The following is a 23,012-nucleotide window of genomic DNA, read 5'->3' as shown; positions in this document are numbered from 1 at the left end:
TTCCCAGATTTCTAGTGTATGTAAAGGCATATAGAATTAGCAAGACCAGATACCCAAAGGCAACCATGAAACAAGAAAATGGTCTATTTCAGTTTTATTTACAACTCATTCATTAACAGCATTAATTTGCAGAGAACAAGCTCTGACACAATATGCTAAAATTCCCTTGGGAACTCACTGAGGAGATTAAACAACAGTAGGACAAATTTGCTACAAGAGATGATATTTTAATGTTTTCTTATACATGCTAGAAAAGAAACAAACCCCTAATTTTTCCTGAAGTTGTATCAATACCCAATGCAATAACAATCCAATTTACAAAGTGCTCACAAGAAAGCACCACTGGGCTAAGCTGAATTAAGCTATACTGTTGTAGGTTTCTTAAAAATTCTCTTATAGGAGAATGTATATCATGTGAGTTCTTTATAAAGAGAATATAAATAACTTTATAAAATTTTACTTGGTTTTGGCACATATTGGGGTAAAAATTCAAGTAGACAAGAAAGTTAACTGTTAATTAACACCCATGTCCCACATTTTTCCAAGAACTGCTAGAATTTCAGGCACCTCCAGTGTTAGTATTGCAATGGATATGCCTTCAAGACATTGACACTTTGCATTCAATTTACAAAACATCATATTAAATAGTACTGCAAATGGGCAATTCCCTATTCTCTACCCTGGCAATAGGCTCTGTGTTTTTTTCTTTAGAACCTCAAGGTCTGCTGGTTTTTTTAAAATATATCTTTAATTAAATACCTATTACCCTACTAGCATTTGGAAGGATTTAGATCATCAGAAATGCTACAGTTTTTGAATAGAGTTTCTTAAAACCTTAAGCAACAGAAAGCTTTTTTTATCCTTAGCTATGGAAAACCAGCTGCCATAAGAATTCTTATGTCAGAAATAAAAACAAAAGATCTTTTTAATAGTAAGCCATTTTTCACCTTGCATCAAACTACAGCAATTTTTTCCATTGCCAGTAGGGAATAATTTAAACAGCATATTAAATCTCTAAGTAATAGTACTACCTGATAATGTCAGGGCACCTGACAGAGTATGCTGAAGGGGTAGAGAACAACAAAAGCTTACATGTCCATTTTAGGATTTTTTTCTGATTCTTCTGCTACAAAATATACTTCAGAAACAAGTAAGTGTTCTAATAAAATGCAATAATTATAGTTTAGTCAAATTCATCACTGCCATCTTAACCACATCCAGCAGGCTTTGTAAAGAAAAAAAAAAGGAGGAGAGCTATACTTAAGGAAGACAGAAGGCAAAATATTTCCTCCAGCCTACCAGTAAACAGTCTGGCTATGCACTAAAAAAGCATACAGCTAGCTATGAAGTGCTAAAACCCAATTACTTACAGAACTTTGAGTTCTTTCAACCCAGACAAGGCCTTTGGATGGATGAAAGTAAGGTCATTGCCAGCCAGTCGCCTGGAAAAAAATTGCAATAATAATTTCAGTCACAAAATACAGTACTTCTACAACCATCTAACAAGGAAAATGATTCCTGTATCAAGTCTTGCAAGCAATTATGCATTTTGCATTCAATTATGTTACATTCACAATCTTCTAAGTTTGTAACAGTTATTTTACTTACAGCACATTTTTAACAATGAGAATGCATTGCCCAGCCTTGTGGATATTCTTTTGTGAATGTGCTAAAAAAACACACCCTAGAATGATGAAGAACCTTCTTATGGTACTAGGTTTGAAAGTGCATTTACCAACACAAATCCTCTGGCTTTCAGCATTGCTCCACTGAAATACATGCTCTGGTATCCACATATCTTTAATCTGTACAGCAGTTTCTAAAGAAAGTATGAAGTTCAGTAAAAACAGCTAGATGCTACAGAAAAGCAGCAGAAGTCTCTAGGAGAATCCCAAATATGAAAACAAAATTCATAAGCAAGTGGTATGTTCACCCAGTGCTGACAGTTGACTTGCTGATATGAGCAAGACGTAATATTGGTAATATTTCATATTTTTGGACAGCTATTTGGAGGAACTTTTCAAGAAAGGAAACTCTCTTGGGGCAGAGAAAAATGGAACAGGAGTCTCAGCCATACACACTCTCTCTCAAAATGGTCAAATTTTTGACTGCTAGACATTAACACAAAATAAATTAAGATAATCACTGTGATATTAAAAGTATTAAAGACAGGAGATGCTGCAGAATATAAAGCAGGAAAGCAGAAACAGCAGTCAAAAACAGCTGCTTCCAAACAGCTCATTCCCCCTTACCCCCCTCTTTTTTTTTTCTTCAATATTTTACCTCTCCCCTGACCAGCAGATCCTGTGCAGTCCAGCCTTGGTGGAGCTGCTAATAGCTATATTTTATCAAGGGTAAAGACAATAATGCAAAACACCTGGTAATCCATAACTGACAAAAGATGCAAAAGTTTCAGCCAAAGTATTTGCTTTTAGACTTGGGTTTCATATCCAAGCTAAGCAAAAGCAATGCTGGACAAGGTTGTGCAATGAAATACTCTGTGGAAATACTATGTACAATCCAATAAGTGTTAATAATTAAAAAGCAAGCAGTGTGTTTTAACAAAGGTTACAGAATATCACAACCCACCTCTGCTGTTACAAGGCACTGTGAAGCAAGCCAGACACAGTAAAGAGAAAATAGTATTTCAAAGAGGCAAACAAAGGAAATAAGAGCAACATCTAAAGTATCAGCTTGCCAGAACACAGCAGTGTTATTACATTTTTATCTTCTTCTCTAACTACATAAAAGAGATTACCAAAGCACTTTATGCTCACATAAATCTGCTTGCAACAGAATTAGTGACTTAATAAAATGCTGCCTGATAGAGAGGATGCTAGTTATCTTTATCAAATCCATTTCTCAAATGCAGATGGCTATATTTATAAACCAAGGGAGAAGAGGACAAGACCACCTTCATGAACAAGAAGATGACAGCAGAAGATTCTACCTGTTCTTAGAAAACTCTCTTACTCTTGCATGTTACTGCAGACAGTTTTTAGTCCTTGTATTTTCACATATCCCCCAGTTGCTATGGTTTTGAAAACACTACAAGCATGTTTCTTCTGACTGTTGAGAAAAGTTTGCCTGTATGGCTTGAGTATAATCAAACACCTCTGAAACTAAAAGAAAAATAAGAAGAATCTATGTATACGTATTCTTGAAATTGTCTGTCTGCAAGCAACCTCAGAATTTCAGAGCTGGGACATGATTTTTCAAATACTTAGAATTTTTAACATTAATGGAAATCTCCAGATGGTAACTAAACATTCCCCTAAAATTCATTTTGTTGTCAGTAGCTGTCCAAATCAACGTGATTAACTTTATCTGGGGGCATGTGGAGGTAGGTTTGCAATATTTCATGTCTTTCTTTCTAACAATTTCTTAAGAAGTTCATTGTAAACAGAAAGAAGTACTGATGGAGCATGCTGGGTGTCTAAAGCAGAGAGCCAGTAATCTGCAAACATGTTTGGGTTAAAATGTGTTTGAAACAGAGTAATACAAATCCCTAAATCAAACAAAATTTAACTGAGGCTGTAGTACCTAATCATTTTGCATACAAACTCGACTATGATTACGTATTACACAATTCAAGGAGTGGCAGCCCTGGTAAATGTGTGAGGCAGCTCTGGCTGCAGCTCAGCCAAGGTTCCCCATTACTCTGGTGTGTGTGAGGTTTGGCAGGCATCTGCTCCCTCTCCTAAAGAGACTGGGGATTATTACTTTAGCTTTAAAAAGCTAAACTAAATACAGCTGAATAGTCTCCCTCAACCTGAATGTCACTTAAGAACAACCTAAAGAGCACTGGAAACAAATTGCAGCTGAGCCAGAGCAAGACTTGTGTGATTTCAAACAGTAGGACTTTGCCTGCTCGAGATCTGCAATTGGAACCTCCTCATGAGCAGCTCCCCAAGGCTAGGATGTGAATGATAAATGGATATTTGGCAAACTGATTAGTAAAGCCTTTGCACTCTTCCTGGAACACTGCCAGATAGTGGAGAAATGGAAATGTAATCAATCACAAGGGTTGGGTTTTTTTATGTTGGTTGGAAAAAAACTGAAAAAGTAGGAGGAGTTGCCTTGAGGAAAGCAAAGATCAGTATATCACACACTGCTCTCAACATGCAGCAGCTAGAAGGATGGAAATGTTTATCTTTACATAACCAGGTTCATTTTAAAGGGAGAACTGAAAAATTAATAGCATACAGTATAGCATACATACAGCATTATAAATTGGGATGTCACTGAAATCATCCAGTCAGGTTTTCCATGTTACCTTCTTTCAAAAAGTCTTACAAAAAACAGACAATTGTAAAGTGTCCTGCCATGCTAGAAGGCCACAAAAAACTTCATTTGCTCTTACTTCTCAAAGCACAGACACAGCAGCAGGCATCATCTGAAGTGGGATGTGAGTGTGTATCATACTGACCATGAGTTTTTCTGCTAACTCAATCCTGACTCCCTTTTTTTGGAGACCTGGCCAAGGACTGCAGGTATCTGGAATTAGTGGAACTAGTATCCAAGTTAAACCTTGGAGGTTTCTCCAGTGGAGTCACAACTGTGATGTATAGCCACAGTAGGTATCTATCATTCTTGTAATTGCTTAGCTTGAATGTTGTAGTCTTCTATTTTTACTTTAAAAATAGACTTTGAGTGTTTTAATAGTAAATTTGGATCGATTCAAATTTACAGAATCAATTTCAACACAGCAGGATAACAGAGGACACACAGAGAACAAAAACCTTCTGCTAGCCTGTCATACTGAGGTGAGCAATACCCTTTAATCATTATTTTAAGTGACACAGAAAATAATCTCCAGATGTGGAGGACACCTTACTGTTATTATAGGCATCAGGATACAATGTAGCTGAAGATTAGCCTTTCATGGTGTATCATTCCCAGAGTACACAGCAAGCCTTGTTTCTTGCACTGAAACTGCAGCTAATATTGCTTTTTCTCTTTTGGGAAATTAAAACTTTTGCAATTATGAGTCTGGCAACCCAGCTGCATGTTAACCAAGCCAAGTTAATCACTGGTGTCACTCCAAAAGTCAGAGAGGGTGTTCCAAGGATACATTTTTGCCTGTAACAATTAAAAACATCACTCTTATGACAGGATGCAATAAAACCTCTTGGAAACCTCTCTCCTTGTCTTGCATCCCAGATGTGGTGAATCTTAGGACATTTGAGCAGAGTTTCACCTCCTTCTGTCCATCTGAAGGTCTTTTCTCATACAGAAAATGTTTTTGCTGTGGATTTTGGGTTGGTTTTTCTTTTCCTCTTGGTGGTAGGCTCCTAAACTTTTGTCTATCTTGTCTCTGATAAAAATATAAAGGCTAGTTTCTCCACAGATCAAATTCAAATAGTGACACAGACTACAATCCTGACATGTCATAATAAAACACCTGATTTATTACTTTTACTTCTACATTAGCTGCTTTGTGGTAAGATCCAAGACTCCTATTTCAAGGTTTAGTCAAACCTGAACCTTCCATATCTATCACTGTTCTTCTGCCAACATCTACTTTTAGCTATCCAACTTTTACCTTGCTATTTTCATCCCAATGGAAAATACTACACTGCTTCTCCACTGGTATTTTTGCAAACTCTACTTTTTGTTCTGACTTACACTGAACTATTCTGCTATCTTTACATGCCTGTCCCTAACTTCCACTTTTTCTGGGTTCCCCGTGTTCTCCACATACAAACTTGAATTTCACTTTAACTTCTCCCACAACAAAAGTAATCTTTGAAAACACCTCATAGATAATTTAATCCATGATGCCCACCAAGTGTTTCCTCAAACCTAAAAAAGAGCTTTCCATCTTTTTGGCATTGTTGGCACAGTTTCCATCTGTGCCAAAATAGCAGACAATTTGGAACAGAATTTTGTTTTTCTAAACAGATGATGCCTATTTATGTACCACAATTTATTAACTGATGTTTAAAGCTGTACAGGAGAGGTACAATCATTTGCAGGAAAATACAGGGTGTCTCTGCATCCCTTGTGCAGGTGCCCTGCCTGGTGAGGGCCCCTGCAGACAGCTCCTACCCAAGATGGGCAGCTGCAGAAGGGGAGGAGGTGGTAAATGGAAGCTGTCTCCACACTAAACTTGCCTTTGTTTATCTGAGTAGCAAAGGGCTGCTTTGGGACTTGTGTCAGCTGCAGCCTGCTGAATTGCTGGGAAGCCAATTATTGCCTACAGGTTACTCCAAATTCCTCCACACCAATTTAACAAAACTGGATACTTTATTTCACTGCTGCTAATAGAAAATGCATTTGTCTCCTCCTTTTCTTGCAGTAGTTTTAGCATTATACAACCTCAACCCTTCTTTAAAAAATTGTGAGTATATACACCAAGACACTTCATGACTGAGGAAAGGGGACTGTAACAACAACAGCACTAAAACTGCACTAACTCCACTTCTTGTCATGATTCCCTTTCCAGAATTTACAGCTTTCTCAAAAGTTATACTGAGCTTTAAGGTAATTGCTTGCTTGTTTGCAAAATGCATTTCTGGTCTAAAAAGCTAAAATATCCAAGTAAATGAAACTGAGTGATTAGAAAATCTAAACCTCATTTGTAAATTCTATGGTTAAATTGTCAGCAAGAGTCACCAGCATCTACCACAAGACAAAATATGCTCTATGGTAACGCTTTTCATGAGCTACCAAAAACAGGAAAATAAATTACAATGGATTTTCAGGAAAGCAAGCATTTACAATCACTCAAAATATGCTTTATCCTTTCATTTTCAAGCAGAATCTGTATTTGGGCAAGACCTCCAAGTAGAACCCACAGGCTGCAACACATGCACCGAAACAAATAATATAAAACAATTATTATACACTATGACATGTTGAAACAAGTGGTCTTTGTAATCTCAACTAGTACTCTGCAGCAAAAAAACTCAGAAGTTTACATAAATTTTTTAGCACAGACATCTATGTCATGAATAGAAGCAACAATACCATGGTGTCTTGAAAACTGGTTAACACCTAGTCTACAGCAGAAATGCTGAGTTCTTGAAGAAAGCTATTTTGATTCCTCTCACCTCCAAAGCAAAATGCAGAATATCTTTTATATAATACATTCTCTTCTCCCTACTTGCCTTTGCACATCTTGTACCATATTGTGGTAACTTTCCCTTGCTTTAGCACAGGCCAGACAGACCTTTCCTGATAGCCATCTCAACACCCAGGTAATAATACATTTCACTTACCCAGTCTGCACAGCAGAGACACAGAGATGAAAGCCACCATGTTTGATAATTAATCAGTTAATTGAATTGTTGCTTTTCAAATAGCTACACATTTGTGCTTTTAGCAGATAGTGCTATTTGGATGCTCAGAAGGTTTCCAAGATCATGAAATATGTTAATGGTCAGACATGAGAGGGTGAAGAAACTGCTGCTGATATAGTAAATCCTCAAAGTTGCTTCTGCCTGTTCATACAGCCTTGTCTCTTGTCCTGCCATTTATTGGCTATCCATGCATGGGCTCTTTGAATGACCATGCATCTAGCAAGTGACACCTGAAAATGGGGAAGTAGATTAGGCCTACATATATTTGGCAATTAAACTTCTGTTAGTGGTTTTCTAACCACTTCAGATGTATATTGGGTAAATGCAAGACCCAGGTTCTGCAGACACCTTCAGAATGAATGACCTTAGAGAAATGCAGGTAATTTTCAGTATAATTCTTTAATTCAGTTTAGGTTGATCGTTAGCTGTTTTCCAGCTGAAATAAAAGCCAGTATTTTAACAGAATCATCTAGAATTTTACTTCTGTAAAAGAAGGGCAGGAAAAAGAACTTTATAGGAGTCTCATTACTATTTCTGTGCCAGGACATCTGCCAAAGCTAAGTAGCCAATAGTACCTCTGTACAAATGAAAAAATACAAGAATACAAACATCTGAGCAGAGGGGAGAAAAGCAGGTAAAAGAATGACTTCCATGTCTTCTTATAGTAACATACAGCATCATACTATGAAATTATGATGACAGTATATGTTAAATTGTTTTCTCAGAGGATAGGGCATTTACCTTCAACATACAGGATTTATTTTTTCTCCTTTTTTGCCTAAGGTTTTCATTGAACTCATTTGATGGTTATTGAGACCCCAGCCCCACATTGGCTACCTGATCACTCACACACATGTATCTTTTGTTCCACACTCCAATATCTGAAGCTGAAAGGGGAAGGAGGGAGGACTGCATGGTACAAGCACCATTTGGAGAACTGTACTTGGAGAGATACAGCTTAAGAACTTCTCAAGTTACTGCTCAGCCTCCAGAAGTTTCTTATCTGGCTTATACCATCAGACAGCCCCAACCTGGCAACTCAGGTAGCATAATAAATAAGGCTTGTAAGACTGGTCTTGAAGTGTAACACCACAAAGTTCAGCCTTCAGGCCATTTAGCTAAGCTAGCTTCTGTGTGTGTGCAGGTGAGCAGAACACTGAAACTCAAAAAAAAACAACAAGATAAGGGAAAAGTTTTGTTGTCCTCTAAAAGTACTTGCCGCAGAATAATCAGTCTTGGGATCCTTATACACAACCATGTCAACTTTGGGAATTAACATGTAGAAACAGAAACTGGAAAGAAAGAAACTTCCTTGTCTTCTAAAAAACAATGGAATTTACTCAACCTACTAGCATCTATCCCCACAAACAGGAAAAAACATGCAGCTGTCAAGCAGAGCAAGAATCTTCTACGCTACAGAAATATTCTTGTATCAGCATGATTAAAACTCATCCAGAATCAACTTGATGTAGGACTCAAAGAGATAAGAAAACACTAATTAAACACAGGTTGGCCAACATGTTTTGAAACATCATTTAGTATTTAATGCAGACCAAGTAAGTGATGTTTAAAAATATCTTAGCTGACTGTGGTTAATTCTACTTGGGAGTCTTTGCCTAAAGGTTTGTCTTGACTAGAATTTGAAGGTGCAAGTTACAACATGCTGATGGTTTTCTAAAGCTCTGGTGCACACAAGGCAGCAAGCATTTCTAATGTGAGCTGGCTGGTCAAGTTGTTAGGCTTTTGACTTGCTACCACACGAGAAACCTACCCTTTGCATTTTCTTCATTAAAATTTTACCTCTTGGAATTCAGGCTGGATCAACAGAGGAAATCACCTCCTCCATCTGTTCAAATATTCTGAGCTGGCAGATCAATGAAGGGCACTCACTGGTTTCCAACTCAATGTCATATGGCTATTTTTGAGGAACCAACAGCTGGTATCTCTACACTGACTGCCTTTGTAAAAAAGCAGGTGAAGAAAGATCTCTGCCTGTTCATCAGACTTCGCTGTCACTTGTTTTACAAGAGAATGTTTAACCACAGTATTAGTTATCACATGTGAGTGAACACGAGGCATCAGGACACGAAGGACAATTCATTCTTACCTTTTCTACTCAAAACAACTCCATCATCTCCAGTTTCTAACTATAAACCTTGGGATTTCTCATACATATGAAAGAGAACCATGCACCATCTCTTCAACATTCTCACACTGCCTTGAAAATACTGTTCTTAAAATACCTAGCACTGAAGGACAAGGCAAGTCTTTCCATCAAGTGTTCCACAGCCAGGTGAGGAAAGAGACAGCATCCTAAACTAACAGCCCAGCCTTGGCATAACTCCAAGACATGTCTTATTCATAAAACTCGGGTAATAAAAATGACACAATAATCCCTCTCCCTGCCCAAGGGTAATACAACTTGGTGCTGATGAAGAAATTAGGAGGAAGGGTACCATCTCAATTACACACTGAAACAGATACTACAAAAACAAGCAGCTGTGGCATTTCAGCTTGGTGGTCATTTTCAGCTGCAGTCAAGAGGGAAAATAACTCTAGACATCTCCCTTGCAGATACTTCCTGATTACAACCTCATGGCAAAAACCCACCTCATTTTCACTGCTAGTATACATTTTAATTATTCCTTATGTTCCCAAAATATACTTTGCCAATTAAAAGCCATGATCAGAGACTCTGGATGGGGAGGGGAAGTGAGGAGATATTTAAGACCTCGTAAGACTTGTAATCAACATGGATATAATTAAATAGTCAAGCAAATACTCAGTCACACTATTTATTTTCTTGCAAAAATTAGTTGCGCGTGTGTGGTCTCTTGTTCACTGTTTATTCATCTCTCAAAAAGCAGATTAGCATTGTGTTTCAGAAAAGAGAAAACTTTTGTTGATCTAACTCTTCCTTTTATTACTTTATTTCCCCAACCATTAAATAAGAAAGTTTTGCCCTTGCCTGATGAAATGAACAGTATCTGAAGGTTGTGTTCTCTCAGGAGAGAGACTATTTCATATCATGTATGAGCAAAAAACACAACAGATCTTGGTACCAGTACACACCTGGAAGTTAATCGAGCACTCGTGTCTCTTGGTGCTTTCAGGAAAGATTATTCTCCTTGCAGTATTACTGAGTGTGATATGGTTTTTATACCCAACAGTCCAAGAGAGAGCCCTCCCTAACCCTTGCTGAAGAAGGTGAGGGCCCTGCCCTGAGGCTGACTGGCTGGGAAATTACCTGTGCTCCCCTTCAGACAATCACATCCTGCTATCACAAGTGACCTACAGACAGACATGAAACAGATTGCAGTATTCTGCTTCTCACATGGACCAGCAGCCAAACAGCTGAAAGCTTACCATCTAAATGTTGCCCATGAGCACAGGGCAAACAACAGGACAACATTCTAAAGGGTTAAGAGTGAAAATCAAAACAAGCTCAAAAGGTCATTAAGTCAAAGATACTTCTGCTTTATTGGAGGGGTTCAAGTTTCTGAAGACAGACTGGAAAACTGGCCAAGAATAAAGATAATTTTGATTTTGCCTTCCTCAATAAGAGACTGCCTTTTAAATTAACCTAGCAGGTCATTCACAAGTAGAGTGTAAAATCCTTCAAACTACCTTAGGTAACTTTACATATTAGAAAGGACTGCCACCTTTTAAAAAGGCCATCAAAACATAACACAACCTGGATATTCTAGTTAAAAATTCACACTGGAAAATGGTTTCTACTTTCTAAAAACACTGCATTATCTAGTTATATTTTCTTCTTCTAGCTTTCTATAAATACTTAAGGTGTGGTTAGAAAAGCATGGCCAAGTTCTTCAAGAATTTTTAGTTTCCATATCATGTTTAAGGCTGCAGCATATTTATGTTAGAATTTTCTGAAGAATACACATCATTAACTGCTAAGGCAAAACCCTTGGTGGTCTGCTTCTCCCTGACTCTGACCATTGCCATTTCAATAGCTTGCAAATTACTTCCAGATGGATATCAGTTACACAGACATGCAGGATTTTTATAACATTTATAAATAGTGTTAGAATCCTGCTCACATATGGTAAGGGTGCTATACAGTGACATACATGATGAGGCTGTCAGTGAGGGTACACAGAGCACTCAACCCAATGGGCAGATTCTGCCCATGGACAACTCAAAATCCCTTTGCTTGCACCTGTGAGTAACACTCCAATAGGACATTATCACAGAGTTACAAAACCCCAGATTATTCCAGCAAATTTCATTCTTTGCTGTGGAGTCAGTTGCATAACCATGGCCATTTAGTGGCATTTCAGATGTCCTCTTCCACCTGGCCCCAGAAGTGCCATTCACAGCACCCATCAGTTTCCCATCTGTGTCAAACCCGTCAGTCTGGGGCAGGTGTCTTGGAAAATCCAGAACATCTAAGCCTGGGATGCATAAATGAAGCACCTGGGTTGCTTCCTCTTTGGTGATACAGAAGGCACTTCTGAATTGAGCAGCCAGCTTTTCCAAGTCTGGTACTCTGCTTCTTCTACTAGTGTTCATTTTAGGATTTGGAAAATGATTCTCTGAAGTCTCTGCAGACTACCAAATAATTAATTTCAATGAAGAAATGACAACCCCCATTTCAAATGGCTCCTGCTGCACTTTTTAATCTCAGCCTCTCCATACATTGTTGCCTAAATAATACATTCTAATTGCCTCCCATTTCCATTCCATTAAATTCTATTATACTATTTTGCAACATTAATTAGCAAACTCTGCCAAGGGCAAATCAAACACAGCATTTGACAGTGGCAGGGCTATGGCATGGCATGAAGACAAAAGTGTCTGGGGCTGTCTATTTGATGGAGACCCACCAGACTGCGTGCTGGTGTGAGTACTTACTGCATTCCCATTAGTTTGTGGGATTTTCATTTTCTTCAGTGTAATTCTTGGGAGAACTTCTCAATGAAAAGTCACTTCTAGCACAGATTCCAACACCACTTCAAGTCTTTTCTTTAAATTACTTTTCTTTGGCATGGACACTAACTCCCAGGTTTGCATGCTGAAAAAGCAACTTTGCTAGGGCCTGGCAGTCAGAATTTGGATCTGTTCAACTATAAATAAAAGCCAGGAAGAAACTTGGACAATCATAGAACGGAAAAATTGTGGTTGTACACTAGGAAGTATTAGAGTTCAGTTTTTCCTGTTCATAACCAGCAAAAATAAAGAATTAAATATTTTTGTACCCTGTCCCATAGAGTAAAAGGAACAGGGAGAACAAAGCAGAAGGGTGTCATATCTGGTACTGGTCATTTCTGTTAAGGAAGAAAGCTGCTTTTGTTTGATCTACTTTATTATATTCCCATTTAAGAGTAATTTGAACTGAAACAAGGGAATCTGGAGTTGACTCATGTTTTTGTTTTGGACTTTTTTTCCCAGAAGTTGCTTTAACACACTAAGTAAGCTTCTGCAAATGTTTTCCACTTTTTCCTTAAATGCTAAACTACCATACATGCTAAGAATGATTTAAAGTTTCTAGGTGTTCATACATAATTCTGAGCTTAATGATAGCCCTTTTTTTTTTTCTTTCAATGAAAACCTGAAAGAGTTAAGGGGACAATGAGGTACATGTAGAAAATGACTCTTAGGCAACAAGCACAACAGATGATGGCTGAAGGCTCTGCCTTTCCTCTTTATCTCCTGACACACCCCAAGGTTTATGAAGTTACACAATATGCACACCCACCCATTAGGTTTTATTGCTTAATTACTTATTGGAGGAAAAAATGAAGTCTCCCACAGTCATCTAAGTTGGAAAACCGGAATTGTTTGGGTTTTTCAACTTCTGGTGTGAAATATGCCTATGAAGAATTAAAATTTAAAAAGAGAGTTACAAATATAGTCTAACAAAACATACAGACATACAGAAGCACATATGGAATATCAGCTAGTATATATTCTGAAGCCAACCAAGCCTTCCTAGGCCGCTTTTTTTTCCCCCAATTGACAACTCATGCCATAGAGCCTTTCTTAAATTCTGCCAACTACACAAATGCATCATCTGAAAACCTATTTTTCTTCATAAAGCATTCTTGACTATATCACAGATTTAAGCAAAACCTAAAATCAGAGGGAAATAAACCAGAACCTGTTAAACATGAGATATCACACACAATTTATCTGACATAAACCAACTCAACTGCACTTCACAGTTGTACTGATCTGAGTCAAAACTATTTAAGAACCAAGTAAAATTGAGTTAATTTAAGCAAATTAGTAATGGTAGCTGCTACATTATCAGGATATAAGAGAGATCAAAATTCTAAGGAGCACTGGAACACCTTTTTAGAGCAATCAGTGAGGCTGAGGTGCAAAGAAGCAGCTTTCAGGAACCCAATTATTTCTTCAGAAGCAAGCAATCCATCTCTTATCAATTTCTCAGTATCTTTGTTCCAGTGAGGTGCGTGGTTGTACTGGTTATAACAGATAACCAGAGTCAAAGGGTTCACAGTTTTATCTACAGTTTTGCTACAGGGTTCATTTATCCTTTTGCCCTTTACAAATGGTTTCCATTCTTTGCTTGTTTCCTCATTGGTAAAGTCAGAACACTTCCCTGGCTCGTAAGGGTGGTCTCTTCAAGGAAACAAGCTGTTCTTTCCTTAAGGTGATTTACTGAAAAACCTCTCAATGTGGCATTCATAGTCCTATGAAAGTCACAAATACAGACACAGCTCTAATTTGTATTTTAAATGCTTTTTAATATAAGAAATCTGACTATGTCAGTGAAAATGTAAGAGAGACAAGGCAAATTGCAGGGGTTTTGTCTTATCTATTGCTTAGTACTGGAAGTTCTCAAAGCTCTCTTGAAAAGGTTGAACCATTACCCTTACCCTCTCTTCACAGATAAGGAAACTATAAGGCACACATAAAACACTTGTCACATAACAGTACTTAAAGTAGTAAGTGAATGTCAAACCTGCCTCCCTGTTTACTGACTCTGAAACCCAACCTAATTAAGGACAATGCTGTTGAAAGCATGCTTCAGCTTTGCAAAGGCATCTTAGTTAAGATTTCAGTATGATACCGAGCACATGAGATCCAGGATTCAGAAATCCAAGTATCAGTTAAGAAAAACATAAAAGAAAGCTAAAATGAGAGTAGGACAAAAGGAAGGTGGGAAGTGGGAAGTGGAAAAAAATTTCTGCCAGAGAAATTAAGAAAAAGAAGCCCTGTACCACAGAATTTCTGATATAGGTCAGAATGGGTTTGTGAGCATTGCATCTGCAGCCTACAAGGACAACGGAAGCCAGTAAATGAAGCAAGATCTACTTTATGGAACTTAAGCAACACCTGTACTGTAGCTCCTTCAGAAACAATGGTAATTACACAACTCTTGTGTTATCTTTGGATAACACTGTAATTAGTATGTGTCATCACTCTAGCCATGATTAAAATAATTACCGTAAAAAGTCCCTTGTAAGTAGCATTTACTGTCCTGGTTTCAAAATTTGTACAAGATTACATTTTTTAAGTATATTTTTATGTTCACAGCTCAACCTAACAATGTTTCTCCACCCACCTTCCACATCATACAGCCATATGAAATTGTAGCAAAACTTTAACATGTGTAAAATACTTACAGCTCTTCCAAGTAGGGAAAGTTCTTGAAGGCATCTTCTGGTAGTCTTGTGATGTTATTCATGCTGATATCTCTGGAAAAGAACAAATACAGATTTATCAATAAGTGGGAAAGGATTTTTACACTCTATGAAAAGGATAAGAAAAAGAAAACCTCGTCAGATAGTATGGTAACAGAAAAAAAAAAAAATTCTAGTATCACACAGTAACATCTCTTTCTAGAAATTTGCATGCTAAACTTTCAAGTCACTGCAATTTGAAAATCTGGTTGCAGCAAAGACCTTTAAAATGGGAAGCTGGCAAAATAAAAGTTTTCCAACACCTCTAAACAAAAATAATTACTGTGAAACTACAGGGAAGGCATGCATGGAAGAGGCTCTCCAGTACTGTTATGCCCAGTACTAATTTTTACCAACTTACATACGGTTTTAACTCAGATGATTAACATTACTCCAAAACCACAAGCATATGAAAAAAAAAAATAAAATATTGTGACCACCCACCACGCAAATTTTCATCCCACAGTGTTTAAAAAAAAAATAAAAAAATACATGCATTAGGACTTAATAAATAGCTTCTGGCAAACAAGGCTTCTGGAACAACTGGCAAGAATAGCAGAAACAAGTCCTAGCTGTACCAAAGTCTTTTTTTGCTTTGTTTTGTTTTCCTTCTACAAAACCTATAAAGTCCTCGAGGTAAGAGTTTTAAGCAGATTTCATTCTCGGTCCATGAGCAGAGGGAAGCTGGCAGCAAGTGCTTACATGATAGGTATGCAGACCTGCTCAGCATTTTCTTTACAAAGCAGCAGTAAGTGGCAAACTTGGTGCCATCACCTCAGTTCACACCTACACAACGATCACAGATAATCCAGTCCTAAAGCAAGTTATTACTCAATGCGAATAAATGCAGCATGAAAACAATTTGGTTTGATAATTAAACTAACTGCGTAACTATTTGTGACATAATCCCAAGTTCTTACTTTCCACTTGGATACTGGTTGTTTTTTTAGTATGTAATGTTATTACATATTACAATTATTAATGTAAACTTAATAAGCAATTCAGTAACACTTGTTAGTAGAGCCTTCCCTGCTTGCTCTCTTCCACATGTTTTTCTCTAGTGTCTATATGCCACCTCCCTACATAATTCAGATAAAAAGCAAACAAACAAAGCCAAACTCTCCTTTTTATCTCACTAATGGCCAACAAGAACCACTGAAGCTCATCCACGACATTAAAAAGTAACTGGTGACTGATCTGCTGCAACACCTGTGCAGCACAGACCCTCAGGCACTGCCAGTGTTAAAACTGCTCTTACACTAAATCTAGAGGCAACCATTTCTCTAAAATAAATGTTAATTAAATAGCAGTCCCAAAACTTCATTTCTCATTTCCCAGCATAAACTAAGAAAGTTACTCCTCAGCAGCTGCTAATAGTATACTCAAGAGCAGAGACAGCAAAATAAGGTTCAGCATATACAAAACAAACCCAACTGTGACAAGAGCCAAAAAAAAATCCACTGTGGTACAAAAGACTCCTTCACTAAGCTCCAGAAGGAGCTGAACTCGAGATGCTTTTTCCCCAGACTTTACAGCCTGCATGCTTTAAGCAGTGTTTTTTGCCTTGGCAGCAGCATGGTCACAGTACAGTGCTGCTGTTGAGGACATTTTTCTTCTAGTGCAGCAAAGGAAATAAATGCATCAGGTACATGAACTGTCATCTGTCTTCTCCACAGGAGACTGCAACTTCTATTTTCACACATTTTTTCAAACTGATATAGGTATGCCCTATTTATGAATAGGGCAGAAGGGAATAGTAAGAATAGTAAGAAGGGAGTGGAGACCCTAATCTTAAGAAACCTGTGCAAGAAAATCACAAGTTTGAAAAAAACTGTCCAGGTGATATAAAACCTTACTGTCACATGCACCATAAGAAACAGTGGTAGTAAAAATAAGTCAACAGCACAGAGCATCAGAAAGCACTGTATGAATGCTTATGCATCACTTTGGCAAAGATTTTTGCTGCACCCACATTTGTTGCACTACATGGTAGCTCTTTTTGACAGCTGAGGTAAGGAAATCACATCCACCTGAAAGCAATGATATTGAAATTTCCACAGCTATAAATGCCCAAGTTTAGAAGTGCACTGTGGAATCCTAAATAAAGTCAATGGAAACCATGCTAACACATAGAATGGCTGACATCCAAATTCAAAGCAATTTTGGCTTTCTCTGGGATCTGAAATTAACTAAAAATGTTTTTTTCTCTGTAGCTTCAAGTATTAGGCTCTACAGCTTTAATTTGGGAAGTAGATTATTTGGATGGAAGCATGAGACAGATCACCTTAACAGTGAGGACTTGAGAACCATTATTGATAGTCTCAAATTCTACTGAAATCTGTTTTCAGTGAAGCAGAATTTTTAACAAAGCCAGACAGAAATATAAACTGTGATTGTTTTTATCACGTGAATCTTCAGGGACTGCTTATCACAATGCCTTGCTAAAAAGCTGACATTTTTATGAAGTTTCTGCATTTGCCTTCATTACATGTGATAGTAACTCTTAAATAAATAAGTCAACCTTTATAGCACTGATTTGCAAACTTTGAGGAATATCAAAGCACCAGCTCTGAAAGTTTCCTTATGATCATCATACAAGTCTTAAAACAATTCCTGTTTAATTAAGAACATTATGTAAAAGCAGCTTTGCTGAGATATATATATATATATATATACACACACATATAGACATCTATGCATAAAATATTTTTTCATTTCACTCTACAGAATCTCCTCAAAGAATGAGTTCATAGGCACTATGTGCTGGTAATAAAATACTAAGTAGTTAATGAGCAAGAATTTACAAACAATATTAGGAACACCCATGATACTAAAATTAGATTACCTAATAACTAGTCTCTATAAATTTTACTTAGTAGATTTGGAAGGATACTCTTAGCACATAATTAATAAAAGAATTGCAATAAAAACGGTGGAGCACAATATACTATGATAAAATAATGACAAATAACCCCCACACTCTGAAACAAAATTAGCCCTTGCTAAGTTTTTACTGTGTGTATTATAGAAATAGTCATTTTACTACTCCTAAACTTAAAAAAAAGGATCAATCCATGCAGTATCAAGAAGGCTGTCTATTTAATAAAAATAAATATTAGTATGCCCATTGACATGTCAAATCAGTCTTCACTGAGAAGCTACCACACACCATCTGTTTCTCTACTAAAAAGCCCTCAGGCTTGTAAGCCCAGAAATCATTTAGGGAGCTAATATTAAAAAAAAAAGTTCTAAGAATGAATAAAAGAATATTAATAGTACTAGCCTAACCTCAGTAGTGTTCATGGGAATGATGCTATCATGCAAGAGAAGGATCATGTCAGCAGTTGCCTAAAGCCCCTTTTCAGCAGGACTAAGCTAGAAGACCTACTATGGATTGGGTTATTACATCCAGATAGAGGTCCCCTAAAAACAGCACAACACCTGCAAACCTTTGAATTGCCACCAAACATGTGCACACAGAACTCCCAACAAACAAAACACCAAAATCTTCATATGTTTGCCCTAAATTTTACTGATAAACTGAAGTTCAGATTCAGTATCTAACAGGCTTATAATTTTCTTGTTCTTCCAACGAGTCCCCAGTGTGTCTGTCAGCCCAGCAAACTACACGTCTGACAAGTTCAGACCCACATTTATACTGGGAGGTTTTCCCCAGAAAGTGCAAAACAGACATAACAGCTCTAAGAGATACAAGATTATGGTAATGCCATGGGTTTACACTGCAGATTCATCAGGGAAAAGGAGAAACCAGGGTAGACCTGCATCTTCCAGCAGGTAGCCATTAACTAGATTTAGCTGCACTAAACAGCCAGGCTAACTCTTTGCTCACTGACCAATATTAACCAAGGCAGAGGTTGCAGATGCCCCATTCCTGGAAACATTGAAGGGCGTGATGGGGCAAGAAACTGGCATTGAAACTACAATGATGGCCAAGAAGCTGGAATTGAAACTAAAATATGAGCTGCCAAAGGTGGTAACCTCTTTAGCAAGAGGCTGCATCTCAGGGGATAACATGAATCACAGCCTTATAATTACAATTAGTTTCACCATTTCAGGCAGGAGAGATGTAACACACAAAATAAACAAAACTGCACTCCCTCCTAGTGCCATGGCTGTATTCTTTTTACTGAATGATAAATAAGGCTTCTTACACTCTGCCAGAAGCTTTGTCCTTCTTCCAAGAAGGTTCTACAGAAAAGAATAAACTAACTAAAATTAGTAGCTTGTAACTATAAATATTCTTCTGCCATCTCAGGTAATGCAGAGATTAATTTTTACAGGCAAAAGGTGAAAAGTCAAGCCACAGTACTCCAGCACTCATTTGCTGTCTCCAGCCTGCTCAAATAGATCATTTCAGCTTATTCTGACAACTAAATATTCATTTCCAGCAGAGTTTAGGAAAGATTCCTGCTTTCACCTAACACAGAAACACTTTAAAGTCATTAAAAATACTTATTCTAACTGGCAACGATAGTAAAAGCAATGAAAACCTCCCTCTGTTGAAAACAGGCATCAAATGAGATTTCTGTGTGCTTGTGAATATGAAACAGTTGGGTTTTCCTCAGAGAAAGCTGTTGTGTCCATTTTCCTTGGAAGAGGAAAGCAGCTTCACTGGACACAGTAAAAAACTCACAGCACCACATCTCATCTTGCATAATGCTGGATATTCAATCAGTTTTCAATCAACCAGCACTGGAAACTTCAGAATACTGAACTAGAAGACATAAGGCACTTAAAATGTTTATTATACTCCTGCAAGAATTCCAGTTCCTGATGTGAGGTTTTAGTTATTTGGATTTCATTTTTTTTTCAAGGATTGTTGTTTTTACCACTAACCAAAGTCAAACATCCCCAGGCTTCAAGGATGAGCAGAAATACTTTGTCTCTTGGATGGCAACTTACTAATTCTCTCATATTTTAAAAACAAACTCTCATCTTTAAATAGTGGCTTCAATCACAGCTTTCTTAAGTGGCATCACACAAAAACAATTAGATGCAATGCACAGCATATCACAGTGTCTCCTGCAGGCACAAGTAGCCTTCTCTATCATTTTGAAGTACTGCCTCCACCATAAAGGAGCCTGAACCTTGTTCAATTTCTCTCTTACCAATTGCCAGAGCATGATTCTGGCTAGAGACTAGAGATCATGGAAAGGGAGGAGTACACAGTAACTCTTGTGTGAGAAGAAAAGCTGCAACAACAAAAAGGGAACACAAAATGGGAAGTTATAGCCTTCCTGTAGGACAGAAAGGACAACAAAATGATAGATAAATTAGCCCTAGATACAAGCACAGAATAAAAGCAAGTGACCCAAAATAACTGATAGATATTGAGAAGGAAAACAATGCCAGTCTCTGTGACCTGAGGGCCATTTAGCTGCCAGCCGTTTTTTTTTAATGACAATACCTATCATTCCTAACTGCATCTCCCCAAAATATGTGCACATTTTAGGAAAAAAACTTTCCTCACAGCCCTTGTGTATTGGAAAAACCCACAGGAAATGCCAGTGTTACACTTTCTGTCCTAGCTCAGTCTCCTCTCTCAACACTTTGGATCTGCACTGAACTGGGGGCACACACAGTTTCTACCACATTCATGCACTGCATCTGAATACATGCTAATCACCTAAAACACACCACTTTGTAAAAAAAAACCAAACATTAAATACCTAGCTACAGAAAAGAAAATGAAATCTCAAAACCAAATTGAGATTGGCTGTTTAAAACAAATAAGATCAAAATACACCTCTGTGCTTCCCAGCACTTTTATAATAGCTATCTACTTTTTGCCTTTTTGACTGTCAGGTAGAGAAAAGAAGAGAGAAAATGAAGGAGTGAGATAGAAAAAGAGAAGGGAGCCTTGGCTGAAGGAAAGAAGATCATGTTTCAACAAGGCACCTTTAAATTCCTATAAAGTACTGCCTCTGAGCAAGCTTAACCTGTTTGTTGATAGATAATAGCATGTAATACTGTAGGCTCCATTCAGTCTTTTCCAATGTCTGGGCCATCTGCCACTGAGTTATTTAATTATAACACATAGAAAATTACGTAGGCAGAGCTATTTATTTGAATAAAGCCCTCCTACCTACCTTTACAAAACCATTAGGTAATAGGTCTTAGTCTTATATAAAATTGCCCAAGTAGTAACCATGATCCAGTTTCAGCAGTACTAGGAAAAGCTGAGGCTGTTAATGTTTTTAGAAACTACATTAAATAAGCCAGGATATTGCAAATGCACCTCAACATGATGCTGGGAAGTACCCAGCAACAATCAGTCATCTGTTACCATCTGGACCACTGAGAACATGGACATGGACCTATTTACATTAAAACTGGTGAGGATAAAGACAAAGCAACATAAATTATTCTTAGCATAGGAGACCAAGGGTTCTTCACCAATTAGCAAAACCAAAAAAACCAGCAAGAACAAAAAACCCACAAATAAACAAAAAGGACTGATTATACAGCTGCATGGCAAATGGTCAGTACTTCAAGTTTTTTCCAGGTAATATCTGTGTTAACCAAGAGAACTTCCTGGTGTTGTGGCAGTAGGGAGAGGCAGAGACACTGGAGTGGGCAGCAGGAGACAAGAAATCAGAGAAATTCAAGGTTAGACTAATATTAAGCTGTACTACAATGCTACAGTCCCCAACTCCTTGTAGGAACATGTTCACATGATGAAAACCAATGTGATTTTCATCCAAATCACAGCCCTCGGCAGCCAGTCTCATGGGAGCAAAGGAACTGAATTACATCCCTTGTTTAAATCTTCTTTCCCATTTATCCAGTTCCTTCAGGAACAGGTGATAAAACCACTAAGGGATTGAATAAATGAGTCTGCATTAATACTGTCCCATATCTTAATTGTATTCAGTATGTAAAGAAATCATGGAAAGCCTAGAGGATCAGCAAGAAATTTTCAATTCAATTAAAAAGAAACAAATTTGGTAGTAGAGTTTTGTTTTATTGTATCTTCCTGATGACAAGAAGCAAACAATTCTCTTCCAGAAGCACCACTAACAACTACAGCTTGGAATGCTGACTGCACTATGGATCCAAAGAGCACAGCTAAAATCCAAGGATATATGTTACATGCAGACATTCCAACCCCAACAACGAGAAATCATGAACATGAAGAAAAGAAATAGGCAAAGATGATGTTTACAGAGGAACCTGCACTTGGAAAGTGTTAGAGTTCAAAATAAAATTTAAATAACATGCTGAGAAATTAATTTCTTACCTTTAATATATTACCTACATCTATTACTGCAAGGTAATAGTGTAATAGTACAATAACTATTAGCTAACATGTCTGTGGTGATAAGACCCCAATGTCAGACTGGCAATACAACTGGCATTGTATGTAGAGTTTGCATTCTCTCCATTTCTGACAGTCACAACTACCAGTGCCCATCTTCCAGTGGGAAGGGCCCACTGGGTATTCCAACAGCCAGAACTCTATTATTAACCATCCCTTATCTCCAATCCTTGCTGCCATGTCCCAGTATATTTCCTCCTGATACGTATCTACTGTTCCTTTTAACACAGACAAAGCTGTTAATGACAAAAAGAGAAGATTTAAAACCAACTTTTGCATTAATATAGATTTTTCTTCTTGCTATTCCATCTCTCCCCAGCAATCTTAAGCATGCTTCTACTGCCTCTGATATGATCACAGAGACCTCTGAAGCTTAAAAGCACAGAAACCTGTTCTGTACTTCTAAGCCATTCTGGAGTAACAGAAAGCACATGAAACATAACATTTTTTCATCTACAAGCATGCTTCATTTTCCAATTCTTCCAGGAAAACACTCTCACAATAAAGGAAATATCCAAATATTTAAAGCCTTAGTCAATACCTGCTGTGATTGCCTAAGTAAGACACAGGTTGCATTCCCACCCAGCAAATACTTGCCATTTCCTAAGTATCCATGCTATCTCACTAATGAGCACAAGGTCTTATCATCTGTTGTTTGTATTGCAAGGAGGAGCTGAGGGCCCCGTTCAACACTGGCAG

The 23,012-nt window shown here is 37.6% G+C and overlaps 1 protein-coding gene across 1 annotated transcript in view; it reads right to left on the bottom strand.

Annotated features, from left to right (window-relative positions):
• The window catches only part of LGR4 (leucine rich repeat containing G protein-coupled receptor 4), a 71,945-nt gene that overhangs the window by 24,902 nt on the left and 24,031 nt on the right, over positions 1-23,012 (bottom strand). The window contains exons 2-3 of the mRNA XM_015631139.2: positions 14,918-14,989; positions 1,371-1,442 (exon numbers count right to left, since the gene is read on the bottom strand). Of these exons, the coding sequence (XP_015486625.1) occupies positions 1,371-1,442; positions 14,918-14,989 (144 nt within the window). The remainder of the gene's footprint in view (positions 1-1,370; positions 1,443-14,917; positions 14,990-23,012) is intronic.

The sequence above is a fragment of the Parus major genome, chromosome 5, assembly GCF_001522545.3.
Source record: "Parus major isolate Abel chromosome 5, Parus_major1.1, whole genome shotgun sequence".
NCBI lineage: Eukaryota > Metazoa > Chordata > Aves > Passeriformes > Paridae > Parus > Parus major.
This window is presented reverse-complemented; position numbering and strand designations above follow the sequence as displayed.